Source organism: Ovis aries, chromosome 22 (genome assembly GCF_016772045.2).
Source record: "Ovis aries strain OAR_USU_Benz2616 breed Rambouillet chromosome 22, ARS-UI_Ramb_v3.0, whole genome shotgun sequence".
NCBI lineage: Eukaryota > Metazoa > Chordata > Mammalia > Artiodactyla > Bovidae > Ovis > Ovis aries.
In genome coordinates, this window is record NC_056075.1 from 14084929 (window position 1) to 14102789 (window position 17861).

Genomic DNA, 17861 nt, shown 5'->3' on the forward strand with positions numbered 1-17861 from the left:
GTCTAGTAGTCCACGACTCAGGCTTTTGCCATTTGTGATTCTACTTTCTCGACATGGGGGTTTCTCCTGTCACCATGGGACAGAAGATCACACAGTTAGCTCATAAATGCTTTAGACTTAAAGCAACACATGGAACTTGTGTTCACAGTCCAGTGGCTGAAACTAGGCATATGACTGCCTGTTTGCAAGGAAAGCACATGGATGTTTGGTGAGTAGTAAATGTGTCTGCCTTACTAAGTGTAAAAGCTCCTTTTCTAAGTACAGCGTTATGAGAGACAGACAAATGGAGGACACTGTTTTCATCTTCCAGGAGCTTATGATCTAGTTGGAAGGAGAACACAAAAGACATAGAACTTGAGAGTTGTTCTTGTTAAGAAATATGACTGGGATACTCTTCATCTCATTTTTAGTCGTAGTTAGTTCATTCAGACTATATCATCTTGGGAACTATTCTAAGGAATTGAAGTACTGAAGGATGTAGAATAAACAGGTAGAAAGAGGATCACACATTAGTTTTGAGAGACACTTATTTGATACTGGATTCTAGAATTCTGAGTGATGAGGCCCTGTTTTCCTATTTATACCCTTAACTGACAAACAAAATTATTTTGTAATTATTGAGTTTTCTTATTGTCCTATAGCACTCTATTGGTATATTTTCTAATATTAAATTTTCAATTCTGTCTTCTTTCTTAACAGGGACATTTTTGAAGAAGATAATTACAGCCCCATCCCTATTGTTAGTGAAGAAGAATATAAAGCAATCATAAGTAAATTTCCCTTTCAAGATCCAGACCTTGAAAAGGTACAACTTTGTTCTTACTTCAAGAATTTTCTTTAAAATAAATTAATCAGTAATACATTATATTAACCTGACATTGTGAGAATAGCTTCTTTTGAGGCTTTTGCTGTTATTGTTGTGTTATTTGAGAAAATTAATTATATTTTTGTTAACTTTTAAAGATTATGTTACTACTACTACTACTGTTATTTTGTTGAGGTTAAGAAGGGACTTTCCTGGAGCTACTAGGAGCAGTTGTCCCAAATGTTAGGTGGATTCCCAGAGCAGGTGTTACTAATGTTGGGCGGGTTCCAAATTAAACATGTTGAGTAGATTATAGGAATAAGAGAATATTGTAGGGAAAGAGAGAATTTCTTTGAAACTTGCATTACTGTGAAAGATCTTAATTTTTACTTTTTTTTTCTAGAAATGTACTCAAAAAAGTTTGTCTTGGTTCAGTAAGAGGTGTATGAAGGTAATAGTCATCTGGATTTTTTTCTGAAGTAAGAATGGATAGTTTTGGAATCAGGATGTGAACAAGATAGGATAGAGAAAGGAGATTTCTTTTGCTGAAATGCTGAAATACTGAAATTTCTTCCAGCATTAGAATATTCTGTAAATACACCTGATTGCCCGTGTGTGTGCGTGCACACAAAAACATACGTGCTTGTACCCATCCAGTATCTCTGGGTAGAATTAGATCTTATGAGAAAAAGATATCATATTTCCTGCTAATATCACCTTTTTAGTTCTCTTCATTCTTGATGTTTTCCCTTAATCTTTTTTGTTATTTTTCTAACACTTTATAATTTAGTTCTTTTCTATATTTTTATCCCTTCATAATGAACAAGAGTGAATTCTCAGTGAGTTGTGTGAATTGTGACTGTAAATTTTTATGTAAATATAATAAACTTTTATTAAAGTTCTATGTTATATTCATTTATACATAGACAAAGCAAATTATGTGTCTGTTCAGTTCAATTGCTCAGTTGTGTCTGACTCTTTGTGACCCCAGGGACTGCAGCACATCAGGCTTCCCTGTCTATCACCAGCTCATGGAGCTTGCTCAAACTCATGTCTCTCGAGTCAGTGATGCCATCCAAGCATCTCATCCTCTGTCATCCCCTTCTCCTCCTGCCTTCAGTCTTTCCCAGTATCAGGGTCTTTTCCAGTGAGTCAGTTCTTTGCATCCTCTGGCCGGTTTATTGGAGCTCCAGCTTCAAATTATGTGTTCAGTTTAGTCGCTCAGTTGTGTCCGACTCTTTGCGACCCCATGAAACGGTTAGAACCGGACATGGAACAACAGACTGATTCCAAATTACGTGTAATAGTCACTAAATATAGGACCAGTTAATTAAATGCATAGCTTTTAGATTATAGCTAATGCTGCCATTGCATATACCTAATTGTATTCCAAATACACACAAAAGACCAGATTGATTATTCTATTTCTGTATTTTTGAAGCCCCAATCAAAGATCCTTGTCAGGAAATATTATAAGAATATCCTGTATCTCATGGCTTGGTTTAGTTTTAGTTATTGGTAATAAATGTGTTCAGGATATAGCATCTGTAAAGAGAGCACTAGGCTTCTCTGGTGGCTCAGTGATAAAGAATCCACCTGCCAATGCAGGAGACACGGGTCTGTTCCCTGGGTTAGGAAGATCCTATGGAGAAGGAAAATGCAATCTACTCCAGGATTCTTGCCTGGGAAATCCAATGGACAGGGGAGCCTGGCGGGCTGCAGCCCGTGGGGCCACAAAAGAGCTGGACATGGCTTAGTGACTAAACAACAGCAAAAATAGCACTGGATTTGATCTGGATTCATGTGCTGGATCTGTCTGTGGCTTACTATGGGCGAGTGACTTACCCTGCTTGGGCATTTGTGCCTTATCTGTCTAATGAGAATTTTGAATTAAATAATCTCTAATATCTCTACTAATTACACTAAACTATGCTAAATGGATTCATAGTTAAAAGGATATTTGGCTTTGCTTGTAGGGTACCTCCCACAGTATTTTAGGATTAAATTTGTTAGGAATTGTACTCATTGGTTTGTGTATTATTTGTCATTAAAAGCACTATCACTAAAAGCACTTTCCACATGGAAAATTTAAATGTGATAACTTAGAAATCCCATAACTTATTTTGTAGTAGTCTCTTGGTTGTTTGTGTATATACTTACTTTTCCTAAGTATAATTTTCAATTAAAATTGTTTTAAAAGATATAAAATTATCTTTCAAATAACTTGAGTTACTATTTTCAGTGGAAATACCAAGTGAGAAAAGTAAGACTGAACATACATGCAAAAATATGTATTTTTGCAGATAGCTGTGCTAATTTAACTAGTACCCTTTGGCTAAAATAAGAGCATATTCATTTTATCTTTAATATCATTAAAATAAATTCTTGTTGAAATGTCTTTGAAATAGTTAATATTGTTCATTATTCTGCAAAGCATAATTGAAAGTGAGTTATCTCTTCCATGTTTATAAAGTGATTTTAAAGAATGGCAGCTCTTTAGTTGATTTTTTTAGTACTCCTAATTCAGTCCCTACATTTAGAAAGGTTGAACCTACTGGTTTTAGAGAGAGACTGCTCTCTGAAAATGTCTTTACTACCAACTTTTCGTAAGCTACTTTCTGCTGGAGGTACCTAAAAATACGTATGTTCATTCATAGATTTATCATTTACCTACTATTTAATGGACACTGTGCCATGTGCTAGTTTTTCCATCTCTACTGTCAAGGAACTTGTAGCCAAGAAAGGAATAGAAAAAATAAATGGGAAATTACAATTCACAGAAGTTGACCATGCTAAGGATAGGAGAAGTAGAATGGAAAAAAAGAGCTGTAATTCTGTAGTATAAAGTATCAGTGGCAAGGTTAATAAAGTGCAAGAGATAAAGATCAAAAAATGAAGTAGAAACAGCTATAAATAGACTATAAATAGATCTTATATACAGTGTTAGGAAGTTTAGCTTTTACTCTGACAGCTAGATTAAGTCACCACCAGTTTTCAAGTAGTAAATGCTTAATCAGATTTGTGTTTTAGAAAGATCTCTGTGGCTAATGTGTGGAGAATGGATAGGAGAAGAGTAAGGTGGGGAGACTAGCTTGGGGATTGTTGTGGTAATTTTGGCAAGAGAAATTGGTGACCTGAGTGGGAGTTATAGCTGTGGAATTTGATTTGAGATATTTAGGAGATAAGAATGAGAGGAGTTGATTTTCATTTGCTTATTTGGGATGATGAGGATAGAGGGGCAAGTATGCCAGTCAGGGTTCTGCATTGGATGGTGGAAACATTCACTAATACAGGAAATATAAGAGTAGCAGATTTAGAAAGAAGGGATGATCATTTCACTTTGGGATCTGTTGAGAATGTCTCAAATGTTACAGCTAAATGGACGTGTTCAGTGGTGTCTTAATGCACACATTTGGCCTTCAGGAGAAAGATTACGCTGAGATTGTGGATTTGGGAGATATTGGCTCTCGCATGATGAGTAAGTGAGATTATCCAAAGACAGTATGTATGGTAAGAAAAGAAGGTATAGGATAGAACCATACCTAGAGGAGGAGATATAGAGAAGGTAGAGAAATAAAAGGAAAACCAGTATAGGTCACAGATACCAAAGAAGGAAAGGTCATTTAAGAAGCAGGAGGCCCATTGTGTCAGACTCTTCAGATAAATCAGGTAACATGAAAAGTTCATTCAATTCAGTTCAGTTCACTCGCTCAGTCATGTCCAACTCTTTGGGACCCCATGGACTGCAGCATGCCAGGCCTCCCTGTCCATCACCAACTCCCAGAGCTTGCTCAAACTCAAGTCCATCAAGCCAGTGATGCCATCCAACCATCTCATCCTGTGTTGTTCCCTTCTCCTCCTGCTTTTAATCTTTTCCAGCATCAGGGGCTTTTCCAAGGCCAAAGTATTAGGAGTTTCAGCTTCAGCATCAGTCCTTCCAGTGAATATTCAGGACTGATTTTCTTTAGGATGGACTGGTTGGATCTCCTTACAGTCCAAGGGACTCTGAAGAGTCTTCTCCAACACCGCAGTTCAAAAGCATCGATTCTTCAGCACTCAGCCTTCTTTATAGTTCAAATCTGTACATGACTACTGGAAAACCATAGCTTTGACTAGATGGACCTTTGTTGGCAAAGTAATGTCTCTGCTTTTTAATATGCTGCCTAGGTTGATCATAGCTTTCCCTCCAAGGAGCAAGCGTCTTTTAATTTCATGGATACAGTCGCCACCTGCAGTGATTTTGGAGCCCCCCCAAAATAAAGTCTCTCACTGTTTCCATTGTTTCCCCATCTATTTGCCGTGAAGCAATGGGACCAGATGCCATGATCTTAGTTTTCTGAATGTTGAGTTTTAAGACAACTTTTTCACTCTCCTCTTTCACTTTGATCAAGAGGCTTGTTCTTCTTCACCTTCTGCCATAAGAGTGGTGTCATGTGCATATCTGAGGTTATTGATATATCTCTTGGCAGTCTTGATTCCAGCTTGTGCTCCATCCAGCCCAGCATTTCACATGGATTTAACATTTACGAGGTCATTGGTGACCTTGGTGAAAGTACTTTCAATGATGTAAACTAAGTTGCAATGCATGTGGAGATAAAAGTAAAGGTTAGATTTCATAAAGTGTAAACAGAGGGCTCTTGGTAAAAATCCTCAAGAGTTTTACCTTTTAGAGCTGAGAATTTGCTAGTGGATGTTGGCTGGTAAAGCATTTTAACCAAGAAGCACACTGTAAACCATTAGCTGCATCCTGGTGTGTGATGGTATATAGGTCAGAAAGCTGCTGTAAGGTATTCTAAAGAGTTAATGGAATGAAATGGGTACCTTCTTGAATTGACATCAATTCAGGCAAATGAAGGGAGTCTTAGAATTATTTGATGACACTAAGCCAGGAACCTGGCCCATAACTTTCACAACAAACTTGACTCTTTTATTATGGTTGCAAAGAAACAGGCGTTTATGTATCTTCCCTAGGATACTTATCATCAGAACACATAGAGGTATTGTTATCTGCTTTCTGTGCTTGTTAGAAGTCTGCTAATATGATTTAAGAAACAGATAAACTGCCATATTTTTTTCTTCAGAAATATTTTGGTTCTCCTTAAAATCTCAAAAATAACATTGAAATATAACAGTAGACTTTAAAATGCAGGTATTAACTATTAATTCAGATGTGAAGTAAATTTAATTTTTACATTTTTGAGGTGTTTAGGATATCTTTTTCTAAAATTTCAGAAACAATATCAACTTCTTTTTTCTTTCAACAGCAACCTTTCCCAAAGAAATTGCCCATGTCTCAGTCAGTGCCTCATATTTATATTCAAGTTAAAGAATTTATTTATGCCAGCCTTAAATTTTCAGAGTCACTACACCGGAGGTAAGTTTACTAATGAGAAATGTATCTTTTTCAAAGCTATTTTTGTGAAACATCATTTGGTTTATAGGCCATGACTCTTTATTGGACTAGTATGTTGTTGGAAAGCTTATATATTTTAGTAGAAGGAAAGTTTTAGTTGTTCAGTTGTGTCTGACCTTTTGTGACCCCATGGACTATAGCCTGCCAGGCTTCTCTGTCCATGGAATTCTCCATGGAAGAATGCTGGAATGGGTTGCCATTCCCTTCTCCAGGGGATGTTCCCAACCTAGGGATTGAACCCAGGTCTCCCACATTGCATGCAGATTCTTAATCATCTAAGTCACGAGGCAAGCCCATTTTAGTGACATTTGGGGCTAGGTTGATATAAATTTGATGTTACATATTTTTTGACATTTCATTATGTAAATCTTCAAATATATATAAAAGTAGAGATAATAGGAAAAGAAAATCCTGTATTTTCAGCATTTTGATTTAACCATAATAAATGTTTTTTCCATAATAAGCTGTTTTATTTGCTGAATTATTTTAAATCAAACTCTAGAAATAATGGCATTTTATCCCTCAGTACTTAAATGTTTTTAAAAACAATAAGGACATTTCACTGTTTAACACACTTAACAAAATTAACACTATTACATAGTATCTGTTCTCTAGCCCATATCAGTGTTTTCTAAATTGTCTCCCAAATGTCTGTTTATAGCTGGTATGTTTGAATCAGGGACTAAATAAAGTTCTCACCTTATGTTTGTTGTTAAATCTGTTTTACCAGCATCTCTTCCATTTTTTCTCTAGTTGTTTAGATCTTATTTATTTTAGTTTCTCTGTTGCTCAGGTTCAGTTCAGTTCAGTTCAGTTGCTCAGTTGTGTCCGACTCTTTGCGACCCCATGAATCGCAGCACGCCAGGCCTCCCTATCCATCACCAACTCCCGGAGTTCACTCAGACTCACATCCATTGAGTCAGTGATGCCATCCAGCCATCTCATCCTCTGTCGTCCCCTTCTCCTCCTGCCCCCAATCTCTCCCAGCATCAGAGTCTTTTCCAATGAGTCAACTCTTCGCATGAGGTGGCCAAAGTACTAGAGTTTCAGCTTTAGCATCATTCCTTCCAAAGAAATCCCAGGGCTGATGTTCTTCAGAATGGACTGGTTGGATCTCCTTGCAGTCCAAGGGACTCTCAAGAGTCTTCTCCAACACCATAGTTCAAAAGCATCAATTCTTCGGCCCTCAGGCTTCTTCACAGTCCAACTCTCACATCCATACGTGACCACAGGAAAAAACATAGCCTTGACTTAGACGGACCTTAGTCGGCAAAGTAATGTCTCTGCTTTTGAATATGCTATCTAGGTTGGTCATAACTTTTCTTCCAAGGAGTAAGTGTCTTTTAACTTCATGGCTGCAGTCACCATCTGCAGTGAATATTCCTTTATTTCAGTGACTTGTGGAAAAGCTAATATTCTTAATAGTTTTTACTTGAGTAGGCTTAAAGTGAAGATTCAAAAAACATCAGTGAGAATTAATAAAGAATTCTGTAAAAGTGTTACTCAGTCGTGTCCAAATCTTTGTGACCCCATGTACTGTAGCCCACCAGGCTCCTCTGTCCATGGGATTCTCCAGTCAAGAATACTGGAGTGGGTTGCCATTCCCCTCTCCAGAGGATCTTCCTGACCCAGAAATCGAACCTGTTCTTCCTGCATTGTAGGCAGATTCTTTACCATCTGAGCCACTATATCTACCTAAAGAATGCAATAGCAAATTGGTATTATGCTCAGTAATGGAGAGCAACAAGCATCTATTGGTTCCTATAGCCAAATTAATTATATAGGAAAGAGAATACCATTTAACTGGGGTGATGAAGGCAATACCCAACATTTGTAGATATGGGAAATGTGATATCCTTGTTTTGCACATAAGGAAACAGAGACTCAAACAGGCTATATCATTCATCCAGAATGACCCAGCTAGTATGAGATCTGTCATAAAGGAGCAGTTCTTCTGACTCCCATATCAGTGAAAATATCTGGCTACCTAGATGGACCTTGCATTATAGTCATATAATATATTTATAATTGGGAATGCTCTGGAGGAGAGAGTGGTGATGCTAGCTTTCATGTCTTCCTTTCTGAAATCCATTTTTCCAAATTCATATACTTAATAGCAGTAATCATTTTCAGTATGGACCGCTTCTGAATTTTAAGTCATAAAAAGGCATGAAGGCAGTTCAAATAAATAGGTATTTTTCAGGCCAAAACAGTGAGGCCAATGACAGTTTTTTTTTCTTGTTGTATGTGTATCCCTTATGGTAAGCTACCACTATTTTGGATGTAAACAATGTGTAAATAAAAAGTAAATGAAATGTGTGTTCTGCCAGGGTAAAAGAATTACCTGATTTTAGGTCTTTTACTGCTTTTTTGTGTGTGCATAGGGATTCTTTAAAAGATTTCTTAATTTTTGTTCTGAGAGAATATGAGTTGGAGAGCAAAGGAAAGGAAAGGGATACAAACACCTAATACACAGCATTCTGTAGTGTGTGTTTCTCACAAGCCAGTGACTCTCAAAGTGTGGTCCCCGGACCAGCAGCCTTAGCATCACATGGGAAAATGCTGGAAATGCAACCTTAGACCTACTGACGGAGAAGGCAATGGCACCCCACTCCAGTACTCTTGCCTGGAAAATCCCATGGACCAAGGAGCCTGGTGGGCTGCAGTCCATGGGGTCACTAAGAGTCAGACACGACTGAGCAACTTCACTTTCACTTTTCAGTTTCATGCATTGGAGAAGGAAATGGCAACCCACTCCAGTGTTCTTGCCTGGAGAATCCCAGGGACGCGGGAGCCTGGTGGGCTGCCGTCCATGGGGTCGCACAGAGTCGGACACGACTGAAGTGACGACGCAGCAGTAGCAGCAGCAGCAGCAGCAGACCTACTGAATTAGAAACTGAGGATGGGACCCTTGGCTTTACTCAAGTTCTCTGGGTGATTCTGATGCACTCTAAGAATCACTGCCTCATCATACTCTACTAGCCTCTTATACTGTAGTTTCTAAAGGTATGTTTTAAAGACATTAGCTTATAACCGCAGTCATAAAACTAACTAGAAGTAACGTATTCTCTAAACTGTACAACATAACACACTGTTATCATTCAGCATTGGAAAAACAGTAGATACAAATGAGTATTCAGTGAAACAGAATGACAAACTTTTACAATGGTAGTTTTCAATAGTGGAGCTCTAATGGTCTGAGAGCTGCCAAAATTTATACCTATTTTTTTTCCTTTTTTTTTTCATTTAAAAGTTCTAATCTAGAACAGAGGCAGTATAATGTAGTAGTTAAGAACATAAGCTTCAGACTTACTCCTTAGTTTGAGTCTTGATGCTGACACTCACACTGTAGTAGGACCTTGGGCAATCAAATTGTAGTTTCCTCATTTATAAAATGAGAGAAATAACTCATAGGTTATTTTAAGAATTAAATGAAGTGATGTATGTGTATAGAGCACTCAGTGTAGCTTGGCACATGGTAGGCACATAAGGCATAAAACAGGATGGATTACTACAGTATTAGATGTGGGACTAGAGCTGGGAGTGTTTACATTTTAAATACAGGCTTTGGGGAACTGTTGGAAGTATTTTAAACTAAAAAATGACATATTTTGTGTTTACATTTTAAATACAGGCTTTGGGAAACTGTTGAAGTATTTTAAACTAAAAAATGAATATTTTAGAAAGTTTACTCTGGCCTCAGTGTGGATGGTCGGTCAGAGGGGATGAAGAAATAGTCATGTTGAATTGGTAAAGGCAGTGGCTCAAGATAGATGAAGAAAGACTTGAAGTAGTCAGGATCGGTAGTGATGAAAAGGAACAAACATATAAAAAGTGTTTAGGATTATTATTTACAACAGTCAGGACATGGAAGCAACCTAAATGTCCATCAGCAGAGAAATGGATAAAGAAGATGTGGTGCATATATATAATTAAATATTACTCAGCCATAAAAGGAAGAAAGTGGCATCTGCAGCAACATGGATGGACTTAGAAATTGTCATACAGAGTGAAGTGAGTCAGAAAAAGAAAGACAAATACCATACAATGCTGCTTATATATGGAATCTAGAAAAATAATTCAGATGAGCTTACTTGCAAAGCTGAAATAGAGGCACAGATTACAAAACAAAGTTATGGTTACCACGGGCAGAAGTGGGGGGTGGATGAATTGGGAGATTGGGATTGACATATATACCTGCGTGTATGCTCAGTCACTCAGTCGTGTCTGACTCTTGCTACCTACCACATGGACCGTAGCCTGTCAGGCTCCTCTGTCCATGGGACTATCCCAGCAAGAATGCTGGAGTGGGTTGCCATTTCCTTTCCCAGGGGATCTTCCCAACCCAGGGGTCGAACCCACATCTCCTGCAGCTCCTGCATTGGCAGGCAGATTGTTTACCACTGAACCATCTGACTTATATACACTCTATATAAAATATCTAAAAAGAGCACTGGGTTTCCCTGGTAGCTCAGTGGTAAAGAATCTGCCTGCCAGTGCAGGAGCCGAAGGAGATGCAGGTTCAATCCCTGGGTCAGGAAGATCCCCTGGAAAAGGAAATGGCGGCCCACTCCAGTATTCTTGCCTGGGAAATTCCATGAACAGAGAAGCCTGGTAGGCTATGGTCCATGAGGTCGCAAAGAGGTGGACACGACTTAGCGACTGAAACAATGCAGTGTTACATTCTCAGGTTTTTTTTGTGCTGTCTTTTGAACTTGAAAACCTAAATTACAATAACTAAATCACCTATTAGCTTTACTGTCTGTCATGTGAATTTGTTCCAAAATGAAGACTATAAAAAACTTGCATTTCAACCCCCAGTTTACTATTTGGGGATAGAAAGAACTTCATATAACAAAATGCTAACATAGAGAATATAAACACAATTAAATGTTTGCATTCACTATTTTAATTCAAAACACAAAGTGTATTACAAAACATATATTTTGATTGCTCAGATCAAACAATTCTTTCATATCTAGTGATTTCCTTGTTTTTGTCATATCATTTGGTGATGTCTTTCTTCCCCCATATCACTTTGTAGTACAGATCAGAATGTCAGTGAGAAATGTTTCATGATATAAAAGATAGTTATCTGTGCAAATTTCTCTCATCAGTATCACAAGTCACAGATTTTATGAGTCAGTGTAAGTTAACAAGCTTTTTTAGAAATATATAATCAGTTTGGTAGTGATTCTGATACCATGGGGCTTCCCTTGTGGCTCAGCTGTTAAAGAATCCACCTGCAATGCGGGAGACCCGGATTCAGTCCCCGGGTTGGGAAGATCTCCTGGAGAAGGGAAAGGCTACCCATTCCAGTCTTCTGGCCTGGAGAATTCCATGGACTGTATAGTCCATGGGGTCACAAAGAGTCAGACACGACTGAGTGACTTTTCACTTTCATTTTCACTGATACCATAAAAACAGATCATGATTCCAGATTGACTTTAGATGGACTGTTAGCATTATTTTGTATTCATTAACTGAATGCCATCGGCTGCATTATTTGATTCAGAGGTTATTTTTATTGCACTCCTGAGTTTGCACCAATTTATAACTGTCTTTGATTCACCTGAATTGTTTCATATGAATAATTTTCCATATGTAAAGTGAATTTTTATCAATTTAATATCATGATTTTAGATATTCTTTGGGTTTTATTAATATTCTTTGTTTTTTTTTTATTTTAATCATGCACTTGGTAGATGGCGCTTCTGTGGTATTTATGATAAATCTGTGCATGTCAGATTTGTCTTTATCTTAAATGCATATATGAAATTGTCCATATAAGAATTATCTAGTAAAACTCATTCACTATAATTAATAGAAAGGCATTGCACACACACATACACACACACTCAAAAAAGTGTTTAGGAGCCCTAAAATTAGAGTATTTATGAATAATTAGATGAAGAAGCTAAGGGACAAAAAAGAATTTGACTTACACTTGGGTGGACTTAACTTTGTTTATATAGACTCAAATTGATTCTGGTTATAGTTACCTTTGAAAATAACAATGCATACATTCATTTTTTACTTTGGGGTAAGGTATGCAAGTGAAAAGGAGAAAAAAGAAGTATCTCAACAGTCATCCTACAACTTGGCTCAAATGTTATATTGTAGAATTATTCTTGAAGCTGCAATCCTGAATCTATAAACTGGTCCCCCTCATTTTTCCTTTAAATATAGATTACTTTAACACTGGGTATCATGTATAATATATATATCCTGACAAGTATTTTTTATTATCTAATCTAACTGTTGATTCCTGAAATACAGGACTGATACTTAGTTAAGATATTGTTAATTGGTAGGAAGTATAGAAATTTAGCATCTTAGAATTAACTTTTATTTTGTTTCTTTACAGAGGAGAGGCAATGGATTTCTATTGTTATTTGATTTTTTTTTACAGCATGTGTAATACCAAAGATAAAAGCCATTAGTCACAATATTATGTGTAATTTTCCCAAAAGCTTCCCTACTTCCCCTCAGTTCTGATTCTTTTTATGTACGAACTCCTAGCATTCTAAAAGGTAAATGTTGTATATTAATGCCACAGCAGGAAAGATTTTCTAGTTTTTCCTTCTCTTCTTGATAAAAATATTGTCATTTTGTTACTTCAGTATTCAGTTCTCATTAACTCTGATAACTGCGTTATATATCTTGCAAGGCATTTATGCTTACGTTTTTATTTTTTTATGCTTACATTTTTAAAAAATTAGATTTACTAAGTACATTGTCTATTTTCGTTTTGTTAATGAAGTAATAACTACCTCAGAATACAGAAACAGCATAGTTAATATGAAAGCATATAAATTTATTCTTGATTATCAGCCTTTTGACATGTATTTTTATTTAAAAAATTTATATCTGTGACCTAAAATTGAGCTACTGGAGTTGCTTTTTTTTTTTTTTAATTTGTCAGTAAAAGAGTTGTGGAAAATAACTGTGTGTGTTTAAAACTCTTTTATTTGTTTAAACATATTTTGCAGTTAAATTTTTAGAACAAGAAGATGCTTTAGAGCTCTTACAGAAAAAATGTTTGGGTTTCTTTTTATATGTGAATAAAAGCAGGGCCAGTGAATGAAATGACTTCATGAAGAAACTCCAAAGTCTCCGTTATTTGGTTGCAGCGGAAACATCTGTCTCTAATATGACCTTTAAGAAATTTTCAGCTTTCATAAAAGGTTAAGCTATAACATAACTTAGGAGATTTATTGTATATTAAGATTTAATTACTGTGAAATGCTATTTAAAAATTAGGAAGAGTACAAGTTATAATCTCAAAAGACAAAGAGTTAAGGGAAAAAATTGCTTAGTTAGGATAAAAGCCTTGTTGGGGAAATCCTGGTTATTGTTGGGTAAATCTTACCAGTACCAATAGGACATAGGTGCTGATAGGTTTTCTTTCTCTGCTTTTACTTATGGAAGAAAAAGACATATTGATTCAGGATTCAAGGAAGTTCAGGGGAATTAAAAGACATTATCTGTCATGGATAACTTTTCATCTGAAAAGGATGCTATACAAGGTGTCTTTAAGCATAATTTTGAGTGTGTCAGAAAAGAAACCAGAGGAGTTGGCAACCACCTCCTTTTTATCAGCGTGAGTACGTTGCTTGTTCTAGGGACACTATTGATAGATTAGTTTTCTGTTAGTTTGCTGCTGTGTAACCCTGAAACCCTACTGAAATTATATACATTGCCTGGGCAGTGTTGACTTCAGATGCAAAGAATGAGAGAGACATAGTCTCCTCAGGTCTGCCAGGATTAGGGTTGGTAGAAATGGAAGAATACCTACATTAAAATGGAGAACATTAGGATAGCAGTGAAAGTTACCTGTGATCTATCAAATCATGCTCTATTTGCATATTTAAAATAAATATTAATATAAACTAGTAAATATTTGTGCTTCATAGATTTGTAAGAGTAATATTTTAATAAAATAAAAAGTAAAAGGGTGCTAAAACTAAAATGTTAGACTGTATTTGAGGCAGTGAGTCTCAATTGGGGCAGTTTATTCCCCCAGGGTATAGTTGACACCATCTAGAGACATTTTGGGTTGTCACGACTAGGGGAAAGAATGCTACTTGCATCAGGTGGATGGAGACCAGGGATGCTGCTACACATCTTTCAATGGTACAGGACAGCCCTACAACAAAGAACTGTCTAGCCTGTATGTATGTCAGTAGTGCTAAGACTGTGAAAACTTGATCTAGGACACAGCTTAATTGTTTTGGTTATGAGGCTGTATACCAAAAAAATACATCATTATTTACTTAAATTAAAGGCCTAGTGGTTAGAAGAAAATAGTCTTTTTAGTCCGTTTTTTAGCAATATTTAGGATGCTAAGAAACATAAGGTTAGTTCCTCCCTCTCCCAAATTAAAACTAGTATTAGGCAGTTAATTTCTTAGAATCTTAAAAAAAAAAAACAAAAACTCAGTGGAAATGGATAGCTTAGTTATATTAAAATTGAATCTAGCAATTAATTATATCCAGAGAGTTCACATCAATTTGTATTTTAAAAATAATTTTAACTATAGTATATATAAAGTATCTTTATATACACATATATAAAGTGTCATTGGCTGTCACACAGTGGAGTCATAATTTAAGAATAGTTTTATTTCCTTATACTAAGTACCCTGTGGTTTTACTGTAACAGTTGATTGAATACAGTTAAATTTTTCTATAAATGAACATTTTCATTTATGGCAAGTATCCTTTTTATGAAACTAAGTTGAACTGAAATATGTGAGTTAATAAATATGAATGATTGTAATTTATATAACAATATTAAAAATTGGAGCAAGTTACTTTAGTAAATTGCATTAAATTATTTAGGAAACTAACTAACTGTAACCCTTGTGGAAAGCTTAATGATATCAACCTTTGTTTTTAGCTCAACAGAAATAGATGATATGCTTAGAAAATCTACAAATCTGCTGCTGACCAGAACTTTGAGTAGCTGTTTACTGAATCTTATTAAAAAACCTCATATAGGTTTGACAGAGGTAGGTTAAAAAGATATTTATAGCTAAATGTTTCATTGTAGAAAACAATTATTACAAATTTATTGCTGAACATCATCCTATAAAACTAATTTTTCATTTTAAATTTATTGATAGAAGTGGATTTGTTTTAAAACAAAAATCTCATTGTAAATTCAAGTGTGATGAGGGAAAAGGGTTTACATGGAGAATGGTGGATAGTTGAAGATGTTAGAAGGTATATGGAGATTTATGTTTGTCAGACTTTACATGAAGTGAAAATACTCTTTTTTAACTTTGTGAACGTATAAAATTTGAAAAAGTATCTTGAAAAGTTATTTTAAATTAATTGATAGACTTTTTTTTAATGATAGCTTTCATAAGCAGTATTTGTAGCAGGCTTTTGATATCAGATAATCAATTATATCCCATACTGCTATAATTATGCAGAAATGGTGCAGTTGCTGAAAGTAATAATCCTGTTTTTAAAAATGTAATGACTTTATATACATATAACCTGCATTTTACTGGAGATATTTTCTATTTTCTAGCTAGTGCAAATCATCATAAATACCACACACCTAGAACAAGCCTGCAAATACCTTGAGGACTTTATAACTAACATTACAAATATTTCTCAAGAAACTGTCCATACCACAAGACTTTATGGGCTTTCTACTTTTAAGGTATGTAAAAATCTGACCAAAAGTTTTTATTTCAATCACTGTAAGCATACTTTTTAGAGACAGCAATGCCACCCCACTCCAGTACTCTTGCCTGGGAAATCCCATGGACGGAGGAGCCTGGTCAGCTGCAGTCCATGGGGTCGCTAGGAGTCAGACACGACTGAGCGACTTCACTTTCACTTTTCACTTTCATGCATTGGAGAAGGAAATGGCATCCCACTCCAGTGTTCTTGCCTGGAGAATCCCAGGGACGGGGGAGCCTGGTGGGCTTCCGTCTATGGCGTCGCACAGAGTTGGACGCGACTGAAGTGACTTAGCAGCAGCAGCAGCAGCAGTCGCTTGGTCATATCTGACTCTTTGTGATCCCATGGACCATAGCCAGCCAGGCTCCTCTCTAAAAGACTCTGATGCTGGGAGGGATTGGGGGCAGGAGGAGAAGGGGACGACAGAGGATGGGATGGTTGGATGGCATCACTGACTCGATGGACATGAGTCTGAGTGAACTCTGGGAGCTGGTGATAGACAGGGAGGCCTGGCATGGTGCGATTCATGAGGTCGCAGAGTCGGACACGACTGAGTGATTGAACTGAACTGAACATTAACAGTAATCAGACTTTGAAAGTGTTAAGTTAAGAGAAGACCCTTAGTTTTCTAAAATTAGCAGCCTGAGTCCCAAATCTGCTCCTCTGATGATCCTTAAGCACATGTAGTCATCCTGATCCATAAGACACAAATGCAGATGATATCTGAGTGGACAAATTAATAAAATTATTTGCTACAACTGAGATAGAAGCTGGACAAAACAGGCATTCGTTTATTCAGTTTTGAACTGTGGTGTTTGAGAAGACTCTTGAGAGTCCCTTGGACTGTAAGGAGAGCACACCAGTCAATCCTAAGGGAAATAAATCCTAAATATTCATTGGAGGGGCTGATACCGACACTGAAGCTCCAATACTTTGGCCACGTGATACGAAGAACTGACTCATTGGAAAAGCCCCTGATGCAGGGAAAGGTTGAAGGTAGGAGGAGAAGGGGATGACAGAGGATGAGATGATGGGATGGCATCACCAACTTAATGGACGTGAGTTTGAGCAAGCTCCAGAAGAAGGTGAGGGACAGGAAAGCCTGGCATGCTGCAGTCCGTGGGGCCACAAAGAGTTGGACACGACTGCATGAACAGCAGCAAATAGTACAGTAATGGCAAACATATACTCTGGAGTTAGGCTACTGTGCGACTGTGCCACATTCTTTCATTTTAATGACTCCTGGGTTTATTATCTATAAAATTAGAGTAGTAATATATTATCTGTGTCATACAGTTATTATGAGGATTAAAGGGGATACTCAATGCAGTGCCGTTTGTTGTACCTGATCTGTGCTCTGAGAGCTCTGTTAGGTGCTGAAAATAGAGAAATGAATCCCTGCCCTCAAGGAGCTCAGGAGGGAAAACTGTAAAAATACACTTGAAAATACGATATAATAAGTACCATAATATAGAAGGAGATTCCACAAGTTTATGAACATTTATTTATCCACAGACTGATTGATTCTTTGCTTCAATGTTAGATTTTATACAATCCTTTTTCTTTATTGTTTTCTGTCCTTACGTCCATGTGTTACTCATATGGTGTCAAGAAGGGATTTACTGGGGACTGGAATTGTAAGCATATTTAACGATTGGCATTATATTTAATAGGCTAACTTGATACTCTGATTAAAACATGAAATGCATCGATCAAGGGATCGTCAAGCAATTTTTCTTACCAGTTGTAAGTCGGAGTGCCACAGATACTGGAACATGATGCTTTAGATTAAGGAATCCTGGAACTACATATACTTCTCAAAATCATCCTGTTGGGAGGAAACATTTAGAAATGTTAGCTCTGGTCCATATTGCCAGTGGTCCTTAAGTTGTAGATATTTAGCTGAAAGTACAACTGTCATAAGATATACTCCTTGACTTTCCTT

The 17861-nt window shown here is 36.7% G+C and overlaps 1 protein-coding gene across 11 annotated transcripts in view; it reads left to right on the plus strand.

Moving 5' to 3' along the window:
* The window catches only part of EXOC6 (exocyst complex component 6), a 190444-nt gene that overhangs the window by 85223 nt on the left and 87360 nt on the right, over window positions 1-17861 (plus strand). For all 11 annotated transcript variants that reach the window (XM_060405010.1, XM_060405012.1, XM_060405015.1 and 8 more), the window contains exons 14-17: window positions 700-805; window positions 6070-6179; window positions 15120-15231; window positions 15759-15893. In XM_060405010.1, the coding sequence (XP_060260993.1) occupies window positions 700-805; window positions 6070-6179; window positions 15120-15231; window positions 15759-15893 (463 nt within the window). The remainder of the gene's footprint in view (window positions 1-699; window positions 806-6069; window positions 6180-15119; window positions 15232-15758; window positions 15894-17861) is intronic.